Raw genomic sequence first — 27,177 nt, forward strand, 5'->3', positions numbered from 1 at the left:
GAGTTTAAGGGGTGAAATCACCCCTTGAAGTTTTGGCTCGAAACGGCTATCTCGAAAACGGAAAGACATACGAAAAAATTGTTAATGGGCGAGGTTAATGGTTTCTTATGTACCATAACATGGTGTTGAAAAATTTAACAAAATACAATTTGTTTATAACAAACAAAAATTTATTAACTTAATTTTTCATTTTATTGAAATTTTCATGACCAAAAATGACGAGCATTTTATTCCAAGTCCATTGGTATGTAACATTTTAAAATTGTTTTATAGTTTTGCAGATTTTTATGATTTACATCTTGCGCGTACATCCACTATGGTAGGAGTTGTTCTAACTTTGATTTTAACGAAGTACTGTAGGGGTGATTTCACCCCTTAAACTCGAGTTACCGCAGCTAAAAAAAAATACGTGTCGATTATTTTTGGCTGCTTCATAAGTGTACGAAGGTTCATCGAAATCGAAGCCGGACCGCGAAGGTTCCTTGTAAGTAGGTGCCAGGTCTGGCGAAAACGCAAATACTATTTGATCGAGTGAAATATAATCGCCACTGACCGACCACACACGGAACGAAACCGTGGAAAAGAAGATGGCGAGTCGGAGGTGGAGCAGAGAGCTGGTAAGTGGCCGATGCCACTGGAGGCAATCTTCCCCTTCGCGATCCATCCGTACCTCCTCGAATTAATTACACGGAAGATGGGTATACCGTGATAGAGGAGTGTCTGCCGTGGACAGGTCAGGATCCTTCCTCTCCCTCTATCCCGTTGATGGATATTTTTCACGGTTTTTCTCTACCCTCGATACCTTCGTTCCCGACGATCGCTGCGAGAGGACCTTCGATTCTCGCGCAAGAATCGATTTAACCCTTGTACTGGGGACGATTTTGATGCAAACACAAGTTGCGTTGAACGCCTATAGGCACTTTTAGCAGTTAAAGGGTTAAGATCGACCAAACATCTTTTATTTCTTGCTCGCGAATAAAATTCGGCCTGGGTGTGGTCCTGTGGCTGCTCAGGAGCCCTTCGAGCTCCACCAGGCGATTCTACTATACAGAGATGACTTGTTGGCTAGGCACGCTGATTGGCCATAGCGTAATAGCAACACCAGCTCTCACACGCATTGTCATTACTGGTTGGGCCACTCACAACTGCAATTACATCGTGAACGAAACGTATAGGGACAGAGTAGGATAGGAGAAGACTGAGATGCATTGGCGTAACCGTACGCTCAAAATACTAACCGTGAATAGAACAGAATTGTATCTCTCGTGGTTATGGAGACCCTACTACTATGCAGCGTGACTCTCCAGTGGGAATAAGGCGACGCTAGACCTCCACTCTTTACCCTTGCTTCGTTTAGTTTGTAGGTGCCTAGTCAACAAGTCATCACTGCATACTACTATACAGAGATGACTTGTTGGCTAGGCACGCTGATTGGTTGCTCACAACTGCAATTCCATCGCGTGACAAAGGACGTAAACGAAACATATAAAAGCAGAGTAGGATAGGACAAGACTGAGATGCATTGGCGTAACCGTACGCTCAAAATACTAGCCATGAATAGAACAGAAGTGTATCTCTCGTGGTTATGGAGACCCTACTACTATGCAGCGTGACTCTCCAGTGGGAATAAGGCGACGCTAGACCTCCTCTCCTTGCCCTTGCATCGTTTAGTTTGTAGGTGCCTAGTCAACAAGTCATCACTGCATACTACTATACAGAGATGACTTGTTGGCTAGGCACGCTGATTGATCGCTCACAACTATAATTCCATCGCGTGACAAAGAACGTTAACGAAACGTATAGGGACAGAGTAGGATAGGAGAAGACTGAGATGCACTGGCGTAACCGTACGCTCAAAATACTAGCCATGAATAGAACAGAAGTGTATCTCTTGGTTATGGAGACCCTACTACTATGCAGCGTGACTCTCCAGTGGGAATAAGGCGACGCTAGACCTCCTTTCTTTACCCTTGCCTCGTTTAGTTTGTCGGTGCCTAGCCTACAAGTCATCACTGGATAGTACTATACAGAGATGACTTGTTGGCTAGGCACGCTGATTGGTCGCTCACAACTACAATTCCATCGCGTGACAAAGAACGCGAACGAAACATATAAAAGCAGAGTAGGATAGGACAAGACTGAGATGCATTGGCGTAACCGTACGCTCAAAATACTAGTCATGAATAGAACAGAATTGTATCTCTCGTGGTTATGGAGACCCTACTACTATGCAGCGTGACTCTCCAGTGGGAATAAGGCGACGCTAGACCTCCTCTCTTTACCCTTGCATCGTTTAGTTTGTAGGTGCCTAGTCAACAAGTCATCACTGCATACTACTATACAGAGATGACTTGTTGGCTAGGCACGCTGATTGGTCGCTCACAACTATAATTCCATCGCGTGACAAAGAACGCGAACGAAACATATAAAGACAGAGTAGGATAGGAGAAGATTGAGAGGCATTGGCGTAACCGTACGCTCAAAATACTAACCGTGAATAGAACAGAAGTGTATCTCTCGTGGTTATGGAGACCCTACTACTATGCAGCGTGACTCTCCAGTGGGAATAAGGCGACGCTAGACCTTCTCTCTTTACCCTTGCTTCGTTTAGTTTGTAGGTGCCTAGCCAACAAGTCATCACTGCATACTACTATACAGAGATGACTTGTTGGCTAGGCACGCTGATTGGTCGCTCACAACTATAATTCCATCGCGTGACAAAGAACGTTAACGAAACGTATAGGGACAGAGTAGGATAGGAGAAGACTGAGATGCACTGGCGTAACCGTACGCTCAAAATACTAGCCATGAATAGATCAGAAATGTATCTCTCGTGGTTATGGAGACCCTACTATGCAGCGTGACTCTCCAGTGGGAATAAGGCGACGCTAGACCTCCTCTCTTTACCCTTGCTTCGTTTAGTTTGTAGGTGCCTAGCCAACAAGTCATCACTGGATAGTACACGTGCCTCTGAATTTCGAGACGAGACCTGCAACGGGAATTCGAGAATCGACGAAACGGTCCGCGTTAGCAACAAGTTGCACCTCGTGCGTTTTCCCTAGAGTTTCCTAATATCAACAAGTGAACCGGCTTCCTGCCTGGAATTTCTATATCGCTTTCTCGTTCGACTCCACAGGTGGTAAGTAACGGTTCGATTCGCGGCGTATCTTCAGCCTCGGGCTGGCCGTTAATTATGCTAGCCAACACTCGATTTCGGGAAATAAATCCCCTAGAAAATAAGCAATTAGAGAGCTCTCATTTCGTGATAACCCGGAGCAGACGAGAATTTGACAAACTTGTAATCTACCATGGCTAAAAGTTGAACGTTCAAATAAAGATCAGATTACGGATGAAGTTTAGACGTTATTTACGTAGATTCCAGTTTGATCGCGGATTTAAAATAGATTTTACTGAGACCTGGTTCCGAGAGTGGATCCTGGTGGACGAAATGGACTTGGTCGAAGACTGGAGCTTCCCATTCGGCCTTGGTTCGTCGATCGATAGCGTTTCCTCGACATTTACGCGGGCAATGGAAGAGGCTGGGAACGACGACAGACTCGGCTCCGTTTCTGGAACGTGATAAAAGGCGGTTTAATAAAGCCCCGCACCTAGTCCGCGCGTCGAGAATTCTTGGAGAGTTTCGCGTTCCCTCTGACCTCGAAACGCGCTACCCCCCTCATCCGGTATCTCTCATTCTTCCGCGGCTATCCCTCGTGTCGTAATCTTAATGGCGTTCGCTCGACGAATACTGCTTCTACGCCCCATCCTGGTTACCCAACTACCCCACTCGTCGAATCCTTCCCAAAGAACTTTCGCGACCTCTACTTTCGGACCTCTGACGGCCAACACCCGTAACCCTCTATTTTTCCACGACGACACATGCTCCGGAGGGGGGAAGGATTCGTGGGTGGCGAAACAGTGGAAGCATCGTGGCGTGAAAGGGGAGGAGTAGACTAGAAGAATTGAAAGGAAGATACGATAATCTCTGGATAAGATTCTCTGGTCCAACCCTTAAGCGAACTCTCTGTCTCAACCGAATTATTTTACTCGATGTTAATTTTTTTACCAAATTGGTAAATGGAAACCAAGTTTAAAGCATTTAAAAAATTATGAATTAAAGGAGAATTTGACAATTTGAAGGGTTGTATTGTTATCGCAAATACCACTAAGAAAGATATAAACAAAGTTCTCAATGGACGATTTCCACCAGTGTGGCTACTTTCAATTCAAAGAACAGATATTTTAATATTTGATTGTCTTTATAATCAATTTAGATTTATTAAAATTAGATCTCGACTGAATTAATTTACTCGATGTTAATTTTTACCAAATTGGTGAATGGAAATCATGTTAAGGGGTAATACCACTGTAAAAACCTGAAATAAAGCGTTTTTTTTTTTAATGGATGGAAAAGTAAGAGGATAATAATATTCAAGAATGTTAAAAAGAATATTTATTCAAAAATAGTGTAAAATGACGACGCTGCAGCTATTCTTGCGAGCATGCAGTGCAACCGCAAATTTGTATCTGGAAAAAATGGCTCCAGTGTTGTTATTTTGCACTATTTTTGAATAAATATTTCCTTTTTAACACTTAACAACTTGATTAATAACATTCTTGAATATTATTATCCTCTTATTTTTCCATCCATCAAAAAAAAAAAAAAAACGCTTTATTTCAGGTTTTTACAGTGGTCTTACCCCTCAAAGCATTTAAAAAATAATGAACTAACGGAGGATTACATAAATTTTCAAATAGTTACATTGACATATATTAAACAACTGTTAGTTTAAACTTAGTTAATTTAAATAATCCACTTGAGGGTTAAATGAAAATTGTAACTGACGAAAGGTAAATGACTAGCCCTCTCGATATTCCCCGTATCATCGAGGGTGCTTGAATGAAACCATCTCGAGTACTATTGCACGCAAGGACGTTTTCTCTTGGGTCTTTTTCTACGGTTCAGAGGATTGATAATTCCGAGTCATGGCCTCTGGTAAATGCGTGGCTGCCAGGGGGTAGATAACAATGCTTCCGAGATCTTCGGATCAGTCAGGTTACAGGCCAACAGCCTCTGTGCGATCATCGTTCTTACGAAGCAACATGTTTCCATTCGCTTCATGCAAAATTAACTACGATCTTTTGGGAGGATTTTCTATTTATCTCTGTCACTTTGAGAAAAGAATATTCAGTGAAAAACAAGTTGAGAGGTGGTACTATGAGTTCAAATCTTTTTATGTGTGTTTATAATACTTTTGAATGAACTTGTGTACAAAAAATCGTGGTTAATTTTGCATCGACTCGATATTCCCAATTTTTGAGGCTATCGAATATTCAAAGTAACGTCGAAATTTAGTTGGCAAGCTAATAATGGGGGTGATAAGTTTCTGTTGGGTTGATAAAAAATTAATTACGATCTTTTTGAGAAAGTTTTCATTTACTAAAATCGTGTGATGCTCTCTACCACTTTAAGAAGGAAAATTCAGTGAAAAACAAGTTGAGAGGTGGTACTATGAGTTCAAATCTTTTTATGTGTGTTTATAATACTTTTAAATGACCTTGTATACAAAAAATCGTGGTTAATTTTGCATCGACTCGATATTCCCAATTTTTGAGGCTATCGAATATTCAAAGTAGCGTTGAAAAATTAGCAAGTTAATAATGGGAGCGATAAGTTTCTATTGGGTTGATAAAAAATTAATTACGATCTTTTTGAGAGAGTTTTCATTTACTAAAATCGTACGATGCTCTCTACCACTTCGAGAAAAGAATATTCAGTGCAAAAAAACTTGTCTAGAGGTGGCTCCACTAGTTCAAATAATACTAGCCTCAAGGATGACGAGGAAAGAGTTATTCGATAGTGAAAACTATTGGATAAACTCATATGAAAAAAGCTTAATTTTCCACCAAGCCAATATTTCCAATTTTTAAGGCTATCGAAAATTCAAAGTAGCGTCGAAATTTAGTTAGCAAGCTAATAATGGGAGCGATAAGTCGACGAGTCGCAGGACCCCAGGACGCAGGGATAAAGTTAGAGGGTAGAGAGAGGGGAGGGTGTAAGAGGGAACAGAGGGCAGAGAAGCGGGCGAGAAAGGGATCGTCGAAACGTTAAAAGGGGGCGGGGGTTGCGTGGCGGCGGTGGGGGTATCCGGAGGCGCGATGGACCATGCGCTTTCGGTTTGGTCGCGTTACGCTGGATCTTCGGAGGATCGAGAAGAGAGGACGGGCGAAGAAACGAGCCGGAGTCGCGGACAACGGACGCGGACGCGGATGGCAGAGAGTGCGACGGCCTCGAGCCGGAAAAATCGGGGTGAGATGCACCCTTACCGCTCTAGTCGCTCTCAATCGGCTGCGGCGCTTCCACCTGGAAGCACGGCTGCTCCTCGTCGTCCAGTTTATCGCATCGTCGACCACCGATACGACGATTCCCAACCAATCATCCGTCTACCATCGAGCTTCGTCGCTTCCTACATAGGTAAGAACGACTTTGTGCTCCTGATTTGTGCGACGACCAGTTATCCTTTACCAATAACTCAGCCATAGCTTCTTTCTTTCGCGAGAAGTAAGCATTCGCGGGGGAATTTATTCGGTGGAGGTTGTCACCGCTTATTCATCGCCTCTTCAGAACGGTGGAAATTGTTTTCTCGATGTCGATCGATTGTTTACGGTGTACTGTTTTTGGTTTTGTTTCACGAACGAGTTCTTTGCATTTAAATAACGTACTATGCACTGTTCTTGGATCGTGAGACTGCGTGGAATCCAATCTCGAGAGTTTTATTATCTCAAACTCGCGATCGAACCGCCAACAAAGATATAAACAAAGTTCTCGATGGATTTTCGATATATTTGTGCAGATACGATCATTTTTCTCGTCGCTCTTTGATTTTTCCACTAATTAGAACAGATGTAATATTTTAACGTTCGATCGTCTTTATAATCAATTTGGATTTACTATCAGGACGTGTCCGTTTTTTGTATACCATTTCGATGTTACGGATAAATATTACGTGGAACTATATTTAAATTTTGCCGAGTGTATGCGAGTGAAAATTCCTTGACAATATTGGGAAAATACAAGGAGTAACATTTCTCCATTCTCGAACTTAATGTTCGAGATAACCCTTGATATACCAAGATCCAATACATTAAACTATTCCACAATTGCTGAAAATACCAAGTCTTGCTAGCGAAAAAAATCTTTTAGATGCCTCCCGGCAGAGACGATACTGAAGATTAATCAAACAGTTAAAAATTCGAGTAGACTGAAATAATTATTTTCTCCTGATGAAAGGTACGATTTTTAATAATATCCTTGAGAAACGTTAAACTGTCGGGTTGGGAAAATAAGGAAACGCTGCTCAGCCCTAGCCAAACATCCTGTTTCGATAAATTCGAAGAAGTTGGAGGAAAAATAGTAGACATCGGTTTGCTACGCGATCTTCGATCGATAGATCGGTCCACGAGGATGTCCCTTTTTCGATCCTCCTCCCGTTTCTCTCGCTTCTGCCCTTTTCTTTCCGGCTTTCGTCACGGTACGAAACCTTGCCCTTTCGAAGAGAGATTCCTTTCCGTTGAATTTCCGCCACGGCCGGCTTGTTCGTAATCGAGATTCGTCGAGTTTGAATTCGTGCTCGAGACCGTATCCTCATTTCCGCGTGTCATTCGCAGCTTCTACCTCGAATCGTCTGGTCCGTCTTTTCCCTGGAGATCGCTCGACCGCCCAACGACCACGTTCTCCTTGTCGAGAACAAATGGCGATAGCTGGAAGAATGGCGAAACGCGACGGTACAAGAAACTTTATTCGCGAAAACGTTAATTTATCGTTCGCGTCTCGAGCGCGGCCGGTGCGTATCGCGATTGGAAACTAAACGATCCACGACGCTTGTTCCACCATTTTTGTTCGAGCTACGACGAGATTCGCGAAAGATTGCATCAATTGGATAGAATTTATCGAATCCTTACAATTACACCTCTTTTTGAGATCTTAACTTGTTATGTAATTGAAGATACACTCGAGTTTGTTCAGCTTTAAGAACAAAGTCAGGTATAAGCGTCTACGTGTGAAATTTTACATTAGATTGCAAGAAAAGAGGCAGTATTGTATTTCCAAATATAAGTCATTATATTCTATTGTATAATATTTATACTTGGAGACTATAGAATCCTCAGCCAAGCACTGTGTTCGGTTTCTTGCACCAATCTGCGTTAGGGATACTTGCAACTGGATGGACTCGAATGGTCGACAGTCATGAAAGAGGTTAGTTCGAGGTCTCCCAATTGTAAAGAATCAAAGTCTTGCTCGAACCTCTATCTTCAGCCTAGCACTGATCAGTTTCTTGCGCCAATCTGCGTTAGGGATACTTGCAACAGGACAGACTCGAGTGGTCGACAGTCATGTAAGAGGTTAGTTTGAGGTCTCCCAGTTGTAAAGAATCAAAGTCTTGCTCGAACCTCTATCTTCAGCCTAGCACTGTTCAGTTTCTTGCATCAATCTGCATTAGGGATACTTGCAACTGGATGGACTCGAGTGGTCGACAGTCATGTAAGAGGTTAGTTTGAGGTCTCTCAGTTGCAAAGAATCAAAGTCTTGCTCGAACCTCTATCTTCAGCCTAGCACTGTTCAGTTTCTTGCACCAATCTGCATTAGGAATACTTGCAACTGTATGAGCTCGAGTGGTTAACAGTTTGAGTTCTCCCAATTGCAAAGAATTAAAGTCTTGCTCGAACCTCTATCTTTAGCCTACCACTATTCAGCTTCTTGGATCAATCTGCATTAGGAATATTTGCAACTGTATGGAGTGGTTAACGGTCAGTTTGAGGTCTCCCAGTTGTAAAGAATCAAAGTCTTGCTCGAACCTCTATCTTCAGCCTAGCATTGTCACTTTCTTGCACCAATCTGCATTAGGAATACTTGCAACAGGATGGACTCGAGTGGTCGACAGTCATGTGAGAGGTTAATTTGAGGTCTCTCAGTTGCAAAGAATCAAAATCTTGCTCGAACCTCTATCTTCAGCCTAGCACTGTTCAGTTTCTTGCACCAATCTGCATTAGGAATACTTGCAACTGTATAGAGTGGTTAACAATCAGTTTGAGGTCTCCCAGTTGCAAAGAAACAAGGTGTTGCTGGAGTCTCTTTGGAAGAAATCTGACAGTGAGGACTTAATTGCAAGAAAAGAGGGAGTGGTATATTTGTTTCGGTGGGTCGCCTTTTCTCGCGCGTCCTTTCCCGTTGGCGAAAGGGAGTCTCCGGGTATCAAGCTCGCGACGTTAATAGAGCGATCGGTAACAAGGTTATAAAGCAATCTGCATAACCCTGCCCGGTACTTTGCCCGAGCTACAGGCTTCTCCTGTACCACTGCGAGCGGTCTCGTAATTACCGACTATAATACGATTACCCGATCGCCAGACCTGGTAACCGAGAAGGCTCCTTCTCCTTCGGACCTCTCCCCCTTTTCCCCGCCACCTGCTACCTTTTCCCGTTTCACCCCCTACCATCCCTGTTCCCCACCCTTTCTCTTCCCTTTCAGTTTCCATTTTGACAATTCCTTTGTCCGCAGTTCGCCAACAAAAAATTCTACCCACTTCTGATCCAATTTGCAGTACTATTTCTCCACGTCGCGATCGCCTTTTCTTAGTTCTAGTCTCATACTTGGAAATCGTGAATATTTCACTCGATTCATATTATAATTTCTTTTTTAATAACGTGTTGCCACGAACGTTCTCGCAGGGGGACAGTCGTGGAAATTATAAGTTATATATCTAGTATCAAAAACCAATTACAATTACTTTTAGTGAATAAACATACCCCCAGAATCCTACATACTTTCGAGAAAAAAATTCTAAACCGAAAATATCTCGAAAATGAAGGCTCATAGCGAAGAAACCTATTAGTGTTTTTTAATACTATACACTATAAATTGCACCTACTATCGTTTCGGTTGGAAACTAGTTACTTAAATATTCTTCTCGAGATGTTGTTGCAAAAATGAATCGTAACTAATGTCACTTTGCAGCGTGACTTATCCGACAATGTCTGCAACGATCGCCATGGTTGCCAGCGAAACAAGAATCGGAGTATCCGGGAGACGAGGCTCGGGTACGATCTCGTAAATTCGTTTAAACGGCATCGAAGGGCGTAATTTAGTTTCGCGTTCCTGTTTGTATTGAATCGGCTCGTTTCACGGATGTCGCGCCTCCATTTCCATTCCTCGTGTTCCACGGCGTCGGTGGATCACGGATAGCTCGCGTCGCTTCGAAATTAAGAGGGGACCGTCGTCGTCGCGTCGGTGTCCCTGACGCAATACCGATGCAGGCGGGCGTCGATCGATTTTTACCAGACGATTCGTCTCCCCGGACGACCAAGATTTTTCTCCCTCGAATGGCGTCTTTTCCTCCCGAAGCTATCGAGTTCCCTTCGTCCTCCGGTTCCACGGTCAACCCTTTCGTTTCTTAGAGAACCTCAACGCTATGCTACGTAATCTGCACAAAATGTTAACCTAAACATCCGTCACCTTTGCAATTAACGCTAAGAAGAATAGGGTATTCATTTTTACCAAAGAAATTGATAGATACTCGAAGTATAATGCAACGGAAACAAGTGTTTGTTCGTCCTCCGGTTCCACGGTCAACCCTTTTCGTTTCTTAGGGAACCTCAACGCTATGCTACGTAATCTGCACAAAATGTTAACCTAAACATCCGTAACCTTTGCAATTAACACTAAGAAGAATAGGGTATTCATTTTTATCAAAGAAATTGATAGATACTCGAAGTATGATGCAACGGAAACAAGTGTTTGTTCGTCCTCCGGTTCCAAGATCAACCCTTTTCGTTTCTTAGAAAACCTCAACGATATGCTACGTAATCCGCACAAAATGTTAACCTAAACATCCGTAACCTTTGCAATTAACGCTAAGAAGAATAGGGTATTCATTTTTACCAAAGAAATTGATAGATACTCGAAGTATAATGCAACGGAAACAAGTGTTTGTTCGTCCTCCGGTTCCACGATCAACCCTTTTCGTTTCTTAGAGAACCTCAACGCTACGCTACGTAATCTGCACAAAATGTTAACCTAAACATCCGTAACCTTTGCAATTAACGCTAAGAAGAATAGGGTATTCATTTTTACCAAAGAAATTGATAGATACTCGAAGTATAATGCAACGGAAACAAGTGTTTGTTCGTCCTCCGGTTCCACGGTCAACCCTTTTCGTTTCTTAGGGAACCTCAACGCTATGCTACGTAATCTGCACAAAATGTTAACCTAAACATCCGTAACCTTTGCAATTAACGCTAAGAAGAATAGGGTATTCATTTTTACCAAAGAAATTGATAGATACTCGAAGTATGATGCAACGGAAACAAGTGTTTGTTCGTCCTCTTATAGAAAATGATGGTAAATTTTCAAAAATTCAGTCGAGTAAGTTTTTTACAAGTTCTATTAGAAATTACGAATAGGTCATTACACAGCTAGTGTTAATAACACGTAACAATAGCAACAATAACCTGAAACAATAGGAACCATGTTTGAATCTTGCTGTGAAAGCCTCCAAGTGTCCCTCTTTTTTTATGCATGAATTTTTACAAGCATTATTTTTAAGGCAAACGCAGTAAATCCTGCCATTCTCTCGCAAAGTTACACTGTTTGGTTTCTCGAATCGTTCGCCTCCGATCGAGCCTCTGCATTATATCCACGCGACTCGAGAGTGTCTCGAGTTACTAATGAGTTACCGACGATTAAGTATTCAACTGTTTCTCGATCGCTCTTAACGTTCTCACTCTTGTGATTTTCTAAGGACTTATTGAACGACCCTCGTATATCAAAGGAAATAGTAATGGGGAATTTTTTGCACATGTCATTCTTAAATTAACCTCAATTTTTTGTCTCGTAAGTTCGATAGACGTATAATAATATACATAGATATTTTCCTAATAAGAAAAACTTCTTTTCTTTGTTTTTACGCTTCTATTAAAGTTACAAGAAATTGACAAATATAATACAAGACGAAAATCAAGAATACCAATTTGTTGATTGAGGTTTCGTTAAAAAGTTATTAACGTTTAAAGTTCCGCCAGTTCTGAATTTTTTTCTCGAAAATGCACAGGATTTCGGGGGTATGTCTATTCACCAAAAATAATTGTATTGGACCCCTCTAGCTAAATATAATTTTTTTAGAACGATTTGAAAAATTTTATTTTTGCCGAAAAATTTAAGTACCTACCCGATTTTTTTTCTCGAAAGTGGGTAGGAATTCGAGGGTATATCTAATGACCAAAAATTATTGTAATTGACCCCTGCAACCGAAAATAATTTTTCCAGAACGATTTGAAAATTTTTTTTTTCGTCGAAAGGTATCTAATTAGATTTTCAGTAATGAATTTTTTTCTCGAAAGTGCGTAAGATTTCGAGGGTATGTGTAATGACCAAAAATGATTGTAATTAACCCCTGTAACTAAATATAATTTTTTTAGTATGATTGGAAATTTTTTAATTTCATCTAAAAATTTCAGTATCTACTCGAATTTTTTTCTCGAAAGTGGGTAGAAATTCGAGAGTATGTCTAATGACCAAACATGATTGTAATTGACCCCTGCAATCGAAAATAATTTTTCCAGAACGATTTGAAATTTTTGAATTTAATTGTTAATAACTTTCTAACGAAGCCTCCATCGACAAATGGGTATTCTTGATATTCGTCTTATTTTGGCCTCCAGAATCTCCCATTAAAATTTTCCCCAGGGTTGGCCGATCACCCTGTATATTGAAATAATTAAAACGTCTTAAGAATAAATAGTTTTCTATTATGCAAAGCCTCGTGCATTTTTAATTAAATTATTGTTGTCGCGTTACTAATAAATACTTGACCCACCGTGCATCGGCCTATCTCGCGGATACGACGGCTCCAGAGGCTCTCTAACGATTTATATCGCCAGTTCGTCGACAGTCTTTGTCGTCACGTGTCCGCGCGACGGAATATTTGCGTCGCGTTGTGCCAGTGCGAAGATAATCTGTCGCGAAAACCTGCCACGGAACACGAACAGACGGAAAAGAGTGTCTTTCATCTAGGTCAGTGCTTTCTAAACTAAGGGTTGCACCCCTAAGGGATGGTTTAATGAAACCAATCGAAACGATTTCATGTTTAATTAGTTAAAATAACCACAATTTCCTCTCCACAAATCATTTGCGGTGAAAAATTCTCATATTTCTAAAAAAAGAGAAGAGGTATACGATTCCAGAAGGGTGTTTTTTACATTTTTATATTCACTGAGTATTCGTAAAACGAATCTATTCTTTTTCGTGGCCATATCTTGTACAAACAAACTTAAACAATATTAAATCGTATTTCAAAAATTATTTGGAATCAAATCGTACATCAAAGTGTTAATTGTGAAAAGATTCTTGGTTTCTATTAATATTATCTACGAAATTGATTGTTCCGTTCACTAGGAAATCGGTGAAACGTAAATCGTAATTTCTATCGAGCCGTAACATTTAGGTACAAATATTTATTTACAATCGTAGCCGTCACCGACGAGGTTGGATCTATAAATGGCTTATAAGAAGTTTGAAAACCATTGATCGGTGATCTACATGTAGGTAGCGAGGGAAAGGGGGGTAGCGATTATCGTAAATCGTTGGCGAATCGTTTACTCTCGACGGGACGACGGAAACGACCAGCCAGCGAATCGATCGCTCGTCGTCTAATCGTTTCCTTTTGCCGGCCAACTTGTTGAGGCGCGAAGCAACAGTTTGCCTTTTAAACGTGTCTTTTTTTCCACGCCCGAGCGCCGACTGACTTTTGCCCTCCCCCATTCACGCTCTGTCGCTTTCAATCTTGCTTATTCTCGTACTCGTCACTGTAAAATCGTACGGTTCGTTTGCAAGCCGGAATATTAGTTTATTGAACATTGTAAACATATACAAATCAAGTACGTGAATAATAACCGTATATTATTGACGAAGCTTCTATTTTTCGGTATCTAGGTTCAGAACCTAACCTATAATTAAACTAAAGTGCAGGCATCGACTCACAGAGCGCGCTCGTGTCGATCAACACCATTAACACCATGAAAATGGGAGCTCCTCGCCTCGTGGAGATCAACGCGAAAAATCGAGTTTCATATTTATTTATTTATTTCATATTGCGTAGTTTTTAATAAAAATTGCAAAAAATTCGCTCGACTGGATTTGAAATCGACCGTAGTTTTCTATAAAAGAATGAATAAACATAGAGTGTCTATTAATTTCTTTGGTACATTACATTATTTAATACAGCTTCAAAATTCCGTCGACGACACTCTATTGCTACTATTTAACCACGAATTTATTTATCATCGTTCCACACTTTTCTATGGTACACTTATTCCCCCCGAAATTCACGTTCTTTGCAATGCCACGATTTCAGCTTTCGATCAATAATCCTCCCCTTTATAATATCCAATTAGAGAAGCTAAATTCTACAGCGATGAAAATCCTCTTTTCCAGCTAAGTGGTGCATGTGCCCCTCGGCGCGATATTACTTACCGTGCACGCTTAGGATTAAACTGAAACATTATCTGTTTAAGACATCGATCTGATACTAGCTGTTCATTATTTTTAACACTCCAATCTGTCGATTTACCGAATGGGGAGAGAGGGGGGGACATTTTGAGACAACACTGTTTTCCAAAGAGGGGCACACGACTGAAAACTAAATTGTTTCTCTTAAATCAATTCCGTTTATCTTTGTACAGCAAGAAAGTATTGCTATCAACAGTATGGAGTTTCGAATTAATAAAGCATAGATACCTTCCCGAAGAAAACGTAAAAGTTTCGTTTCAAATCGTGTGTAGTTTCCACGAGGCAAGAAGCTCCTATTTTCACGGTGTTAATGGTGTTGATCGACATTAGCGCGCTCTATGAGTCGATGCCTACACTTTAGTTTAATTATAGGTTAGATTTCGAAAAGTAGAAGCTTTGTCAATAATATACGGTATTATTCACGCACTTGATTTGTATATGTTTGCAATGTTCAATAAACTAATGGTAAATCAATTCCGTTTATCTTTGTACAGCAAGAAAGTATTGCAATCAACAGTATCAAACATCGAATTAGAAAGCATAGATACCTTCCTGAAGAAAACGTAAAAGTTTCGTTTCAAATCGCGTGTAGTTTCCACGAGGCGAGAAGCTCCCATTTTCACGGTGTTGATCGACATAAGCGCGCTCTATATACACTTTAGTTTAATTGTAGGTTAGGTTCCGAACCTAGATACCGAAAAGTAGAAGCTTTGTCAATGATATACGGTTATTATTCACGCACTTCATTTGTAGATGTTTACAATGTTCGATAAGCTAATATTCCAAAGGTAAATCAACTCCATTTATCTTTGTACAGCAAGAAAGTATTGCAATCAATAGTATCGAGCATCGAATTAATAAAACATAGATACCTTCCTGAAGAAAACGTAAAAGTTTCGTTTCAAATCGCGTGTAGTTTCCACGATACGAGAAGCTCCCATTTTCACGGTGTTAATGGTGTTGATCGACATAAGCGCGCTCTATATACACTTTAGTTTAATTATAGGTTAGGTTCCGAACCTAGATACCGAAAAGTAGAACCTTGTCAATAATATACGGTTATTATTCACGCACTTCATTTGTAGATGTTTACAATGTTCGATAAGCTAATATTCCAAAGGTAAATCAACTCCATTTATCTTTGTACAGCAAGAAAGTATTGCAATCAACAGTATCAAACATCGAATTAATAAAACATAGATACCTTCCTGAAGAAAACGTAAAAGTTTCGTTTCAAATCGCGTGTAGTTTCCACGAGGCGAGGAGCTCCCATTTTCACGGTGTTAATGGTGTTGATCGACATAAGCGCGCTCTATGAGTCGATGCCTACACTTTAGTTTAATTATAGGTTAGATTTCGAAAAGTAGAAGCTTTGTCAATAATATACGGTTATTATTCACGCACTTCATTTGTATATGTTTACTATGTTCAATAAACTAATATTCCAAAGTTAAATCAATTCCGTTTATCTTTGTATAGCAAGAAACAGTATCGAGCATCGAATTAATAAAGCATAGATACCTTCCTAGAGAAAACGTAAAAGTTTCGTTTCAGATCGCGTGTAGTTTCCACGAGGCAACCAGCTCCTATTTTCATGGTGTTGATCGACATGAGCGCGCTCTATATACACTTTAGTTTAATTATAGGTTAGGTTCCGAACCTAGATACCGAAAAGTAGAATCTTGTCAATAATATACGGATATTATGCACGCACTTCATATATACGATGTATGTTTACATTGTTCGATAAGCTAATATTCCAAAGGTAAATACTACGTATTGCTGTCACATGGTTTATTCCTGACGAAGGTAAACTAGTGGCAGACGGAGAACAATCAGTTGCTTGTAACTTAGCTGTTAGTTCCTCTGCTGTAAACACACCCCGTGAACGGCGCAACTGTTGCGTGGGACGAGCTGTAGACGACGTGGAAAGTTTGAAAAGGTGCGAAATCTAGTTAGCGTTCCAGCTCGACGCACCGGGCAAAGTCGAGCACGCTCGAGAGATCTGACGCGACTAATCGCGTAAATCCGCGAGGGGACCCTCGGGCCGTGAACCGCGTTAAAGTTTCGATCTCTCAAAGATACGATTAACCTATTCACTCGACGGAACCGTACCCGTTCCGGCTGTTCGGTCTCAGTAGCGCTAATTGCTTCCCAAAGTTCGAACTAACTTCGAGACTTGTCGAGAATCCGATCTCGCCGGATACTCCTGTGAACGGTTTTCGCGCGCTGTAACCGTATTAAAACCATTCTTCCCGGTGACTTACCACCGTCTCGCGCCTCGCGTCCGTTCCACGGTCCCACTGTCGAGTGTTACGACAACGAATCCGTCGTGAAAGTTGCGAGTATATTTCCGAAACTCGAAACGCGGACGCGAGATGTCGCCAGCGTCGTAACGTTAAATCTTCTATGGCTCGTTTGCATTCGATAACTTTAATCTTCGTTCAGCGATTGTTACAGATTAAATGTGGCTAAATATATCCGACATAATATGTATCACAGTAACGAGTCAACGATATCTGATTTTCGCGGCGTAAAATTTACTTATTACTCACAACGATCGGCCATTCCGTCCGTATTCGGATGGAAAGGATTCTGTAACTTTTCCAAGCCTCTTTCCCTCCAAAGTTGGGGGACACGTGCCGTTGCGAGGGTCGACTCGGTTCTTTCTGCTCGGTTTTCGACGAACGGAAAGGATTGTCTGTAACCGGAGGTGACTCGAGTCGAGAGCAGGGAAACGCCACGATTCTAAGATAAATCGAGCGGGTTGACGGTGGACACGATTTTTCTATTAGCTCGACTCACCCCCCTCCTACTTCGGTCACCAGTATCTGGAATATAATCGCGGTTGGTACGAGCGGAACGGGAAAATGGGCGTGGGAGGGCGCTGCCGGGGATAAAAAGAGGAGGGTGGAAACGCGTACGTACACGTCCATCGAATCGGGATAACGAGGTCGGATGAGTTGCTGGATTCGCAGTCACTTCATCAACGCGGAGCCAGCTAAACTGTCAATCGCAAAACCACTACCGTGTCAAACCCTTTCGACAGCACCGACGATCCGTCGATAACGCACTCGAGCCACATCGATTCCAGGCATTCGTCCAACCCCCTCCTCCATCTCGACTTATCGAAAATTCACCACGGCGTTCAAACACGATCGACGATTTCATGGTCCATGGGACCTTATCGAGCACGAACTTAGGGGCATATTTATTCATTGATAATTTTAAACCATCTATTTTTATACAATCGTTCCTGTCTCACCCTTGTTTTCGTTGCAAAACTCTTTACACTATACAGGGTGTTCGGCCACCCCTGGGGAAAAATTTTAATGGGATATTGTAGAGGCCAAAATAAGACGAAAACCAAGAATATCAATTTGTCGATGGAGGCTTCGTTAGAAAGTTATTAACAATTAAATTTAAATATTTCAAATCGTTCTGGAAAAATTATTTTCGGTTGCGGGGGTCAATTACAATCATTTTTGGTCATTAGACATACCCTCGAAATCCTACCCACTTTCGAGAAAAAAAATCGGGTAGGTGTTGAAATTTTTTGGCAGAAAAAAAAATTTTTCAAATCGTTTTAAAAAAATTATTTTCGGTTGCAAGAGTCGATTGCAATCATTTTTGGTCATTACATATACCCCCGAAATCTTACGCATTTTCTAGAAAAAAATTCGAGAAGGTGTGAAATTTTTCGACGGAAAAAAAAAATTTCAAATTCTTTTGGAAAAATTATTTTCGGTTGCGGAGGTCAATTACAATCATTTTTGGTGAATACACATACCCTCGAAATCCTACGCATTTTCGAGAAAAAAATTCAGAACGAGCGGAACTTTAAACGTTAATAACTTTTTAACGAAGCCTCCATCAACAAATTGATATTCTTGATTTTCGTCTTATTTTGGCCTCTAGAATCTCCCATTAAAATTTTTCCCACGGTTGGTCGAACACCCTGTATAAAATTTAACAGTATTGTTTCTTCTCTTTTTAACGATTGAGTTAATATCGTGTCAACAGCTAGGTTATGGTGATTTACGTCAAGCGTTAAAATTCCATTTGATTTACGCAAATTTTTTGGTTAATAAAAATTTTTAAATACACGAAGACGAAATAAAGTGACAATAATAATAGTTAGCTTTCAATTGTAGGAAAGACAAAGATTTGTAATTTTTCTGTCTATCGACAAGATTGTTTCGAAATAAATTATAGGAGCCGGTAAGAATTTTATTGCTTTGGTAGTTTTCTCTTTCGACGATTCCCTGCGGTCGATGGAGAAAAAATGTAGTCACGAAAATTGAATTCTTGGGGCGAAGGAGTGGAGAAGGAGTCGCGGCGACAGGGGATAAGGAAGACAACGGAAGGAAGGATCGCGATAGAAAGCAATAGGAGCAGGTAAAGGGACTTTTCTCGTAGCAGATAAACGGAATTGCTCGCGGTCATTCTTCGTCGTAATTACCGAACAGATAAGAGAATGAAACATGACGGAAGGAGCAAAAAGCAAAGTATCGGGAGCCGACGAGTGGCAAGAGAAAAATCTTCTCCAGTCTTTTCCGAGAATAATGCACGCACCCGAGGGACCGACCCGGCTTTCAGGAAAATGCTGATTGCTTCCCACTCCGCGTACTTGCCGATTCTCTATTCCCTCCCACTTCACCCGGCCGCCTTATCAATCTGAACCATAACTTCGATCTTGAAGTATCGCGTTGCTCGTGAGACAAGTTTACACCCAGATCGACGATTCTACTGAGTTCATGCTAAATTAACCACGATTCTACGATATTAAAAACAAACTTGTAGACAAAAAAAATCGTTTATTCTGCATCAATCCAAATATTAACACTTTACCGACGGAGAGCTTGCTAAACGACTTTTTTACCGACTACCGGTCGGTAAAGTGTTGAAATGTGTTGAACGTAGTTTTATATTTTCTTGAGCAAACTTATACGCAAAAGAAATCCAATATCAAAATGTTTTTAACGTGGTTTTATAGTTTCTTTCTTGAATAAACTTACCCAGAAAATAAAGCGAAAATCGAGAGTACCAATTTATCGATCGAGGCTTCGTTAAAAAGTTATCGACGTTTAGAGTCCCATCTGTAGAATTATTTTCGTCTTATTTTGGCTTCTAGAATCTCTCGTTGAGATTTTTCCCAGTTAAATTGTAATTTAAATTGCTATTTGACGAGCGGAAGACGAACGTTTGTTTCTAAATAGGAATATTGTCCGTGTTTGAGGCCGAATTCCAAAGTCTAACGTTCTCCAGATCGCGAGAGACAGAGAGGAACGTGGGTGTACTCGCGCGTAGAATCGCGACCCTACAGGGATAGCCGAAGGTTGGATAAACGAACGAATGGTTAGACGGATGGACTGGCGGACAGAGTGATGGAGGGATGTGCGCGGTACAGTTGGGCTAGCAAGACCAAAGGCAAAGGTGACTTATCTTGCTAAACCAACCCCCGCGGGAGCATTATTCTCAGGGCGTGCAAACATCACGTGAAATATTGGAAATATCTGCCTTCCCAAATATAATCTTTCCGGAGAATTTTCGTCGAATCGACGCTGTCGACAAATTTACTCTCCGCTGGCCCACAGGTGGCTAAAAACTCACCGTACGTGTGCGTAGAAATTTCGAAAAAATGAACACCTTTCCATTCTCCTCCGTGGATTTAACCTTATCCGAGCAAACTTCATCGTTCGAGTCGAAATATAGTTTTTCGACACGCGATTTAAGTCCAAATCATGGACATTCCCGTCGAGGAATATCAATTTGTTGATGGTTTCAATTTGTCGCTAGTTCTGAATTTTTTTCTCGAAAACGAGCAGGATTTCGAGGGTATGTCTATCTACCAAAAATGATTGTAATTGACCCCCGGAACCGAAAATAATTTTTCCAAAACAATTTGAAATTTTTTTTCCGGTCGAAAAATTTCACACATTCTCGAATTTTTTTCTCGAAAGTGGGTAGGATTTCGGGGATACGTCTCTTCACCAAAAATGATTGTAATTGACCCCCGCAACCGAAAATAATTTTTCCAGAACGATTGGAAATTTTATTTTTCCGTCGAAAAATTTAGGCTCCTTTTCTGTAAGGAATTTTGTTAAAATTACTAGATTTGTTTTACGAGTACCTCGTGAATATAAAAATCTGTTGAATAAATAAAAATAAATAAAACATTTTAATGTATGAGACCCAACGACAAGTAAGTAGCAAAGGGTTAATAAATCGAACTGGAATTTTTCGAAAGCTGAGGCCCGAAATGCTTTTAGAATTTTACTTGAATTGCATAAAGGATATATTGTAACATCCCGGGGCCTTCTTCTTGCAAACTAACGGGGAGGTGTCCTTGAGGGTATCGCGACCAGCGAAAATTCTCGAAAAATATCACGGCTCGAGTCGTATCCGAGAGTTCTTGGTAGGTTTCGTAAAAATCGAGAAAGCGCTTCTTAATAAGCTGGCGAAAGGGGAGGACCGGGGGCGGGGGCGAATCGTTGTCGAGCGTCGCTTCCGACAGCCTTAATGGTTTCCTATTCACGGGGAGCGTGCGAAAATTAGCCGCGCTAAAAGCATCGGGTAATCGAGTTATTACGAATAAAAGAGAAGCGGTGAGGGTATGGGCTGCGGAATGGTCGCGCGAGAGACCATGGCAGATACCATTAAAAGCGCCTAATTAATGCCGTTAATTCTATAGCCCCGTGCATCGAACGATACGCCCTCGAAACGTCGATGATCGCCAGTCGAACAACACACACCACTTCCGCTCCGATTTTTCCTCACACTGCAGGAAAGTTGGACATTTTTACTCGAAAAACATCTTTCTATAATATTGCATAATATTTATTTAATCCTCGAGACCTTATGGGCTACGAGAATCCAGTTTGAAGAGCACATTTTTACATCCTTTTAAATAGACTACATATTTGTTTAACACGTTCACTGCCAGATCAAAACCGTATAATATTCTGCACAAGTAAAATTTTGATTTTAGACCATTGTAAGCTACATAACCTAAAATTTGTTTCAGTACTTATTTTCGTAACCTTATTAAAATTCACAAATTCTATTCAAATTCATTTCCCTCAACATCTTAACTAGAGAATTAGTTTTTCTAGTATCATAATGAATGTATCAAAAATGATTGTAATTAGCCCCCGCAACCAAAAATAATTTTTTCAAAATGATTCGAAATTTTGCAATTTCATTTTTGAATAACTTTTTAACAAAGCCTCAATCAAGAAATTTATATTCTTGATTTTCGTCTTATTTTGGCCTTTCCCAGGGGTGGCCGAACACCCTGTATAGAACTGGAAGATCGGTCGAACGCTTGTGAGAGAGACAAGAGCGTAACCCTCTGGTGCCGATTACGAGAGTTGACGCCACACACCCTTTTAAACGCGTATAGATTCGAACCCCATGACCAACACGAGTAGATTCCTTATTTATTTAACGTAACCAGCTTAAATGAATATACGTAATCTACCAATCCACGTGACCTAATATTTTTTAACGCAGTCTCTCGACGTTCCAAAGCAAGAATCACGGATGATTGCGTCTCACGGTCGTGATTCCAGCTGGCGGGATGGAAAGATCGTCCTCCATCTCGACGAACAAAGACGAAAAGTGGTCGAAAATGTCCGGAAGTTCGATTCCGCGTACCGCTGCGAAACGTTCGCGGCCGCGACGGGATCGAAATGGCGGCGTTTCTTCGTAAGGTCGAGGAAAGAGATTCGTTCGATCCCGTTTAACGGCTGGAACGTGATCGAGACGCAGCCGAGAAATCGACGGGTCGTCTTTGGGTACGAACCAGGTCGCTTTAATTAAAATAGTCCTCGAGATTTCTCGTGCGAGCGACGCAAACGTCGCGTCCGGAGCACAATACACCCAATCCCCACTGTCCATTTTACTCTGATCGGTTTCCACCCCCGCCCCCTCCATCCTCCTTCTTGTGATCGATAAGGAATCTACACCTTATTGAATAAAATTTTATCATAAATCGAACGCAACGGTTTGCGGTCGAATAATAAACGTATAACGTTAGATTTATGGAACCCGTCAGTTAAACGGGTTCCGTTCTTAAAGTTGGAGAACTCGTAAACATTGTTTCTCGGCAATTTCTGTTGAATTAAATTGATTTGAGAGCAATGGATTGATACTTGGATAATAAGTAAACTCGTAGGTACACGTTAACAAGAAATAGAATTAAGAACGATCTATCGTTGGGTCTCTGTTGCAGGTTAGTCGACAAAAAGGGAATCGAGGAAGCAGAGAGTCAGAATGGGTGGGGGAGAATGGAGCAGTTGGCTGCAAGGATGTCGGGAATCGCGGAGGCTGGTTCTCGTGATCGTCGCCATTGCTCTGCTTTTAGACAATATGCTTTTAACTACGGTCGGTAAGTAAAACGCTGTACGCGTGGGAACGTCTTTGGCCTACATTTCGAAATAATAGATTTAGCGAGAATGTTCACTTCCTTCCTATGCGGCCTTAAAATTCGTTTATACGACGTTCTATAATATGTAATCTAAAAAATCTAAAAGCAGGAATATTCACTTCCAATAATGAAAAAAAAGAAATATCGTTCGAAACCTTTGAAGCTAATTGTTGATGAGGTCGGGATACGAACTAGTAAATTCAGATACAATAAACGAACAAAATGGAAATTTGTGTAAAAGTAAAAATGGCTGCACAGAACTGTTCTGTTTTACATTTGACGATGTAATACGACGATCTCTCGTCGCAACCAAACATTTGCGACGAGCTCAAACATTTATTGCGTCTCAGCAGTGCCTGAGAAATAAGTTAGTCCATTTCTCTAACAATAATAAATATTTTACTTGGAAGAGACAGAATATTCGAAAGAATTTCCGAGTTGGAGGACACGATGGGTGGTCGTGGTAGGGTTGCACCCCTTTAACCCCAACCCAGCACTTGCAACGGCAATCAAATTTCTGATTGAAACTCTCCGGACGATAAGGAACGCGTTTACGATGCTAAAAGGAAGCTCGTGGAAAAAGCTAGTGGTAACCTGGGGGTTGGTCACTCGTATTTTCCAGCTCTTAACTTTTCCCACTCGGTGGGAGTGTTCAAGGCGTGCTTTGATTTCTTTTACCGTTGCGGCGAGATGTTTAATTCACGAGGCACGCGTTACAGTCGGCCCCACTGGAAACGTCGGGAACACAATATACGCGAGGGGACGTCCAACGCGTTACGGCAATCCAGATAAGTGGTCATACATTTATGGAGCGTATACGAAACAGCTATTCCTTATGCGCGCTAACGAATCATGAGATGCGCTTTCGACGGTTCAAACGATCCGGGATCTTCGTTTCCCATTTACACGCGACGTCCATTTTCCTTCGAACCCGTCCCTCTACGATTTCGTAACCGTCATCTTTTATTAAACAACAGTTTTCGATTTTACTTTAACCACATTTTCACCCATGAAGACTGTTTATTTTATTGAACCAATCTCGACATTTAAAAAAGAACACTTATTTGAAATTCAAACATTTTAATGGGGGATTCTAGAGGTCAAAATAAGACGAAAATTAAGAATACCAATTTGTTGATGGACGCTTCGTTAAAAAGTTATTAACAATTAAATTTAAATATTTCAAATCGTTCTGGAAAAATTATTTTCGGTTACGGGGGTCAATTACAAACATTTTTGGTCATTAGACATACCCTCGAAATCCTACCCACTTTCTAGAAAAAAATTCGAGAAGGTGCCTAAATTTTTCAGCGAAAAAAGAATTTTTCAAATCATTCTAAAAAAATTATTTTTAGCTGGGGGGGTCAAATACAATCATTTTTGGTGAATAGACATACCCTCGAAATCCTATCCACTTTCGAGAAAAAAATTCGAAAAGGTGTGAAATTTTTCGACGAAAAAAGAATTTTTCAAATCATTCTAAAAAAATTATTTTTAGCTGGGGGAGTCAAATACAATCATTTTTGGTGAATAGACATACCCTCGAAATCCTATCCACTTTCGAGAAAAAAATTCGAAAAGGTATGAAATTTTTCGACGAAAAAAGAATTTTTCAAATCATTCTAAAAAAATTATTTTTAGCTGGGGGGGGTCAAATACAATCATTTTTGGTGAATAGACATACCCCCGAAATCTTGCGCATTTTCGAGAAAAAAATTCAGTAAGGGCGGAACTTTAAACGTTAATAACTTTTTAACGAAGCCTCCATCAACAAATTGCTATTCTTGATTTTCGTTTTATTTTGGCCTCTAAAATCCCCCATTAAAATTTTTCCCAGGGTTGGCCAAACACCCTGTATACATATTAATTTCAAAGTCCAAATAAACACTTCCAATTAAACATTTTTATAAGTTATGTGTACAGAGTAAAAAAGAATTTATACTTGTAACTATTTGTATAATTTTTGAGTATATCTGCTCCTAAACTTTACGTTTTCACATTTCTTATCCTGGTGTACAATAAACATTTATCCATCTGTAATAAATAAACTATAACGCGAACACGTTGCATTCACTTTCGTCGAACTTTAATTTCCCTGATCTCGTGCAAGTATCGAGGCGCCTCTACGCTCGAAATATACATGCCAGCGACATCTGCAAAAAACATTTACGTTTTTCTAAAAATAATAGCTCCGCGTCGTGCTAATGGACAGAGAAAGAAAATCGAGAAAAAAAAGCAGAGAACAAAAAATTGATTTCGTTTGGAGGTGCTGGGATTTGAACCCAGGACTTTCAGCATGCGAAGCAGACACTCTACCACTGAGTTACACCCCCACGGTGAAATCAGAGTTTGCAAAGTGGCTACTTCATCTATCACCGAGCAACACGTTTCCTATCGATCGATTAACAATTAAAGCGTATTTGCATATTTAAACTGTGCTTATTTAAACTCGTGCAATAATAAATTTAAAATAACGAATATTACAATTAATACTGTAAAGAAGAAAAAAAACAGTAAATTAATAGAAACAATAATCATGATAATTAAGTGCACTAATAAAAAATATAGAAATAACTTGACACATTAACGACGGAGCATTTTTATTATAACTTTACTATAGGATGATTTTAATAACGTAGAATTCCTTCAGCATGTGCATACTAAAAATGTGATAAGAGTTTTTGTAATTAATATAGTTTATTAAAATTTTCAGAAGTTATACGTGGATAATAGAATATTTTTATTGTACTGTCGGAGGAATTACTAGATAAACACACGTTTGTCGGAAAACGAGAATACTCGTTTCCCGTCGGTAATGTGTTAACAATACTGAGAAGAAAAGGAAAGAAAAAAAAAAGAGATTCGTTTAAATCGTTTTCGTTGCAGTGCCCATTATACCGGAATTTCTATATGACATCAAGCATCCTAACTCGACCCTGAGTCAGCATCTCGAATCTAGTGGCTCTGGAAGAACGACCACTGCTCAGCTGACCACCACGATCAAACCTACGACCGGTAGCCTAACCACCACACCGAAATGTCCTTGTGCCCCGAACAGATCGAACGATGCTCAGCTGGAATTTCTATACCCAAGCACCCTGTCTACTATCGATCTTTCCGGTAAGAGACCGATTGCATTATCAAATTATTCTACAAACCAAAGAAGACTGACTAACCCACTACAAACGCTCTTCGTAAACGATCGACGATACACGTATGTGTAAATATTTTCAAAGTCTCGACGATTTTTTTATTAACCACCCCCAAAGAAAGCAGTTTCGAAATCCTTTACCAGCGAAGCTTCTTCGCGTTTGTTTCTACAATTCAGAGAACTCGGGTGACAATGGTAGTTTGGCGGAGATAAAAGAAAAGGAGCAGAGACATCGTGAGTTGTTGGAGGAGACAGTGGCAGTTGGCATAATGTTCGCTTCGAAGGCTTTCGTACAGCTCTTGGCCAACCCCATCGTTGGCCCTCTAACCCACAAGTAAGCATTCTATTATAGCTGAAGAAAGACCCTGTGAAGTACGTTCTTAATGAGAATATTTATTACCGTTGTTATTCGATCGATTGTCGCGTTTATTCTTTTAGAATCGGCTACAGCATCCCCATGTTCACCGGATTCATCATTATGTTCCTCTCCACGCTGATATTCGCGTTCGGACGAAGCTATGGGATTCTTTTCCTGGCGAGGGCCCTGCAAGGCATTGGCTCATCATGCTCGAGCGTATCAGGTAACTTTAATTTCGTCCGGTTCCATTTATAGACACTAAAATCTTCTTAATTATTAATATAGATATAGCAAAGCCTCATCCATTAGTAAAAATTGATATTTACTCGTGTGCATAGCGATAAATGTGGATCTACGATGGGCCAGAGAGTGGCTACCTACTACTAGCGCCACCAGCAGGAAAACAATGAAACTCAACTACTATACCTGCGCAGATATAGTAGTTGTGTTCCATTATTCTCTCGCTGGAGATGCTAGCAGTAGGGGAAGAACTGTTTTTCGGTCTATTCAACTACAATCTAATTAAAAGTGTCTTCTTAATTATTAATATAGATATAGTAAAGCCTCATCCATTAGTAAAAATTGATATTTACTCGTGTGCATAGCGATAAATGTGGATCTACGATGGGCCAGAGAGTGGTTGCCTACTACTAGCACCACCAGCGTGAAAACAATG

The 27,177-nt window shown here is 40.6% G+C and overlaps 2 protein-coding genes and 1 non-coding gene across 4 annotated transcripts in view; 1 reads left to right on the forward strand and 2 right to left on the reverse strand.

The window, feature by feature from the left end:
- Positions 1 to 3,483: 3,483 nt before the first annotated feature.
- The window catches only part of Sou (required for meiotic nuclear division 5 protein souji), a 35,047-nt gene continuing 11,353 nt past the window's right edge, over positions 3,484 to 27,177 (reverse strand). The window contains exon 9 of the transcript XR_013080375.1: positions 3,484 to 3,569. The gene's annotated coding sequence lies outside the window, so the exon portion shown is untranslated. The remainder of the gene's footprint in view (positions 3,570 to 27,177) is intronic.
- The window catches only part of Vmat (Vesicular monoamine transporter), a 28,239-nt gene continuing 7,286 nt past the window's right edge, over positions 6,225 to 27,177 (forward strand). Inside the window, exons 1-5 of one of the 2 annotated variants that reach the window (XM_076773907.1) lie at positions 6,225 to 6,475; positions 22,798 to 22,953; positions 25,879 to 26,112; positions 26,321 to 26,477; positions 26,582 to 26,724. In XM_076773907.1, coding sequence (XP_076630022.1) covers positions 22,839 to 22,953; positions 25,879 to 26,112; positions 26,321 to 26,477; positions 26,582 to 26,724 — 649 coding nt within the window. In that variant the 5' untranslated portion in view covers positions 6,225 to 6,475; positions 22,798 to 22,838. Of the gene's footprint in view, positions 6,476 to 12,965; positions 13,068 to 22,797; positions 22,954 to 25,878; positions 26,113 to 26,320; positions 26,478 to 26,581; positions 26,725 to 27,177 lie in introns of those variants that run through there. The other variant, XM_076773908.1, reaches the window with a different exon arrangement.
- Trnaa-cgc (transfer RNA alanine (anticodon CGC)) lies at positions 25,254 to 25,325 on the reverse strand. Its single transcript has one exon. It is a non-coding gene; the product is annotated as a tRNA-Ala (tRNA).

This window comes from Colletes latitarsis, chromosome 10 (assembly GCF_051014445.1).
Source record: "Colletes latitarsis isolate SP2378_abdomen chromosome 10, iyColLati1, whole genome shotgun sequence".
Classification (NCBI taxonomy): Eukaryota; Metazoa; Arthropoda; class Insecta; order Hymenoptera; family Colletidae; genus Colletes; species Colletes latitarsis.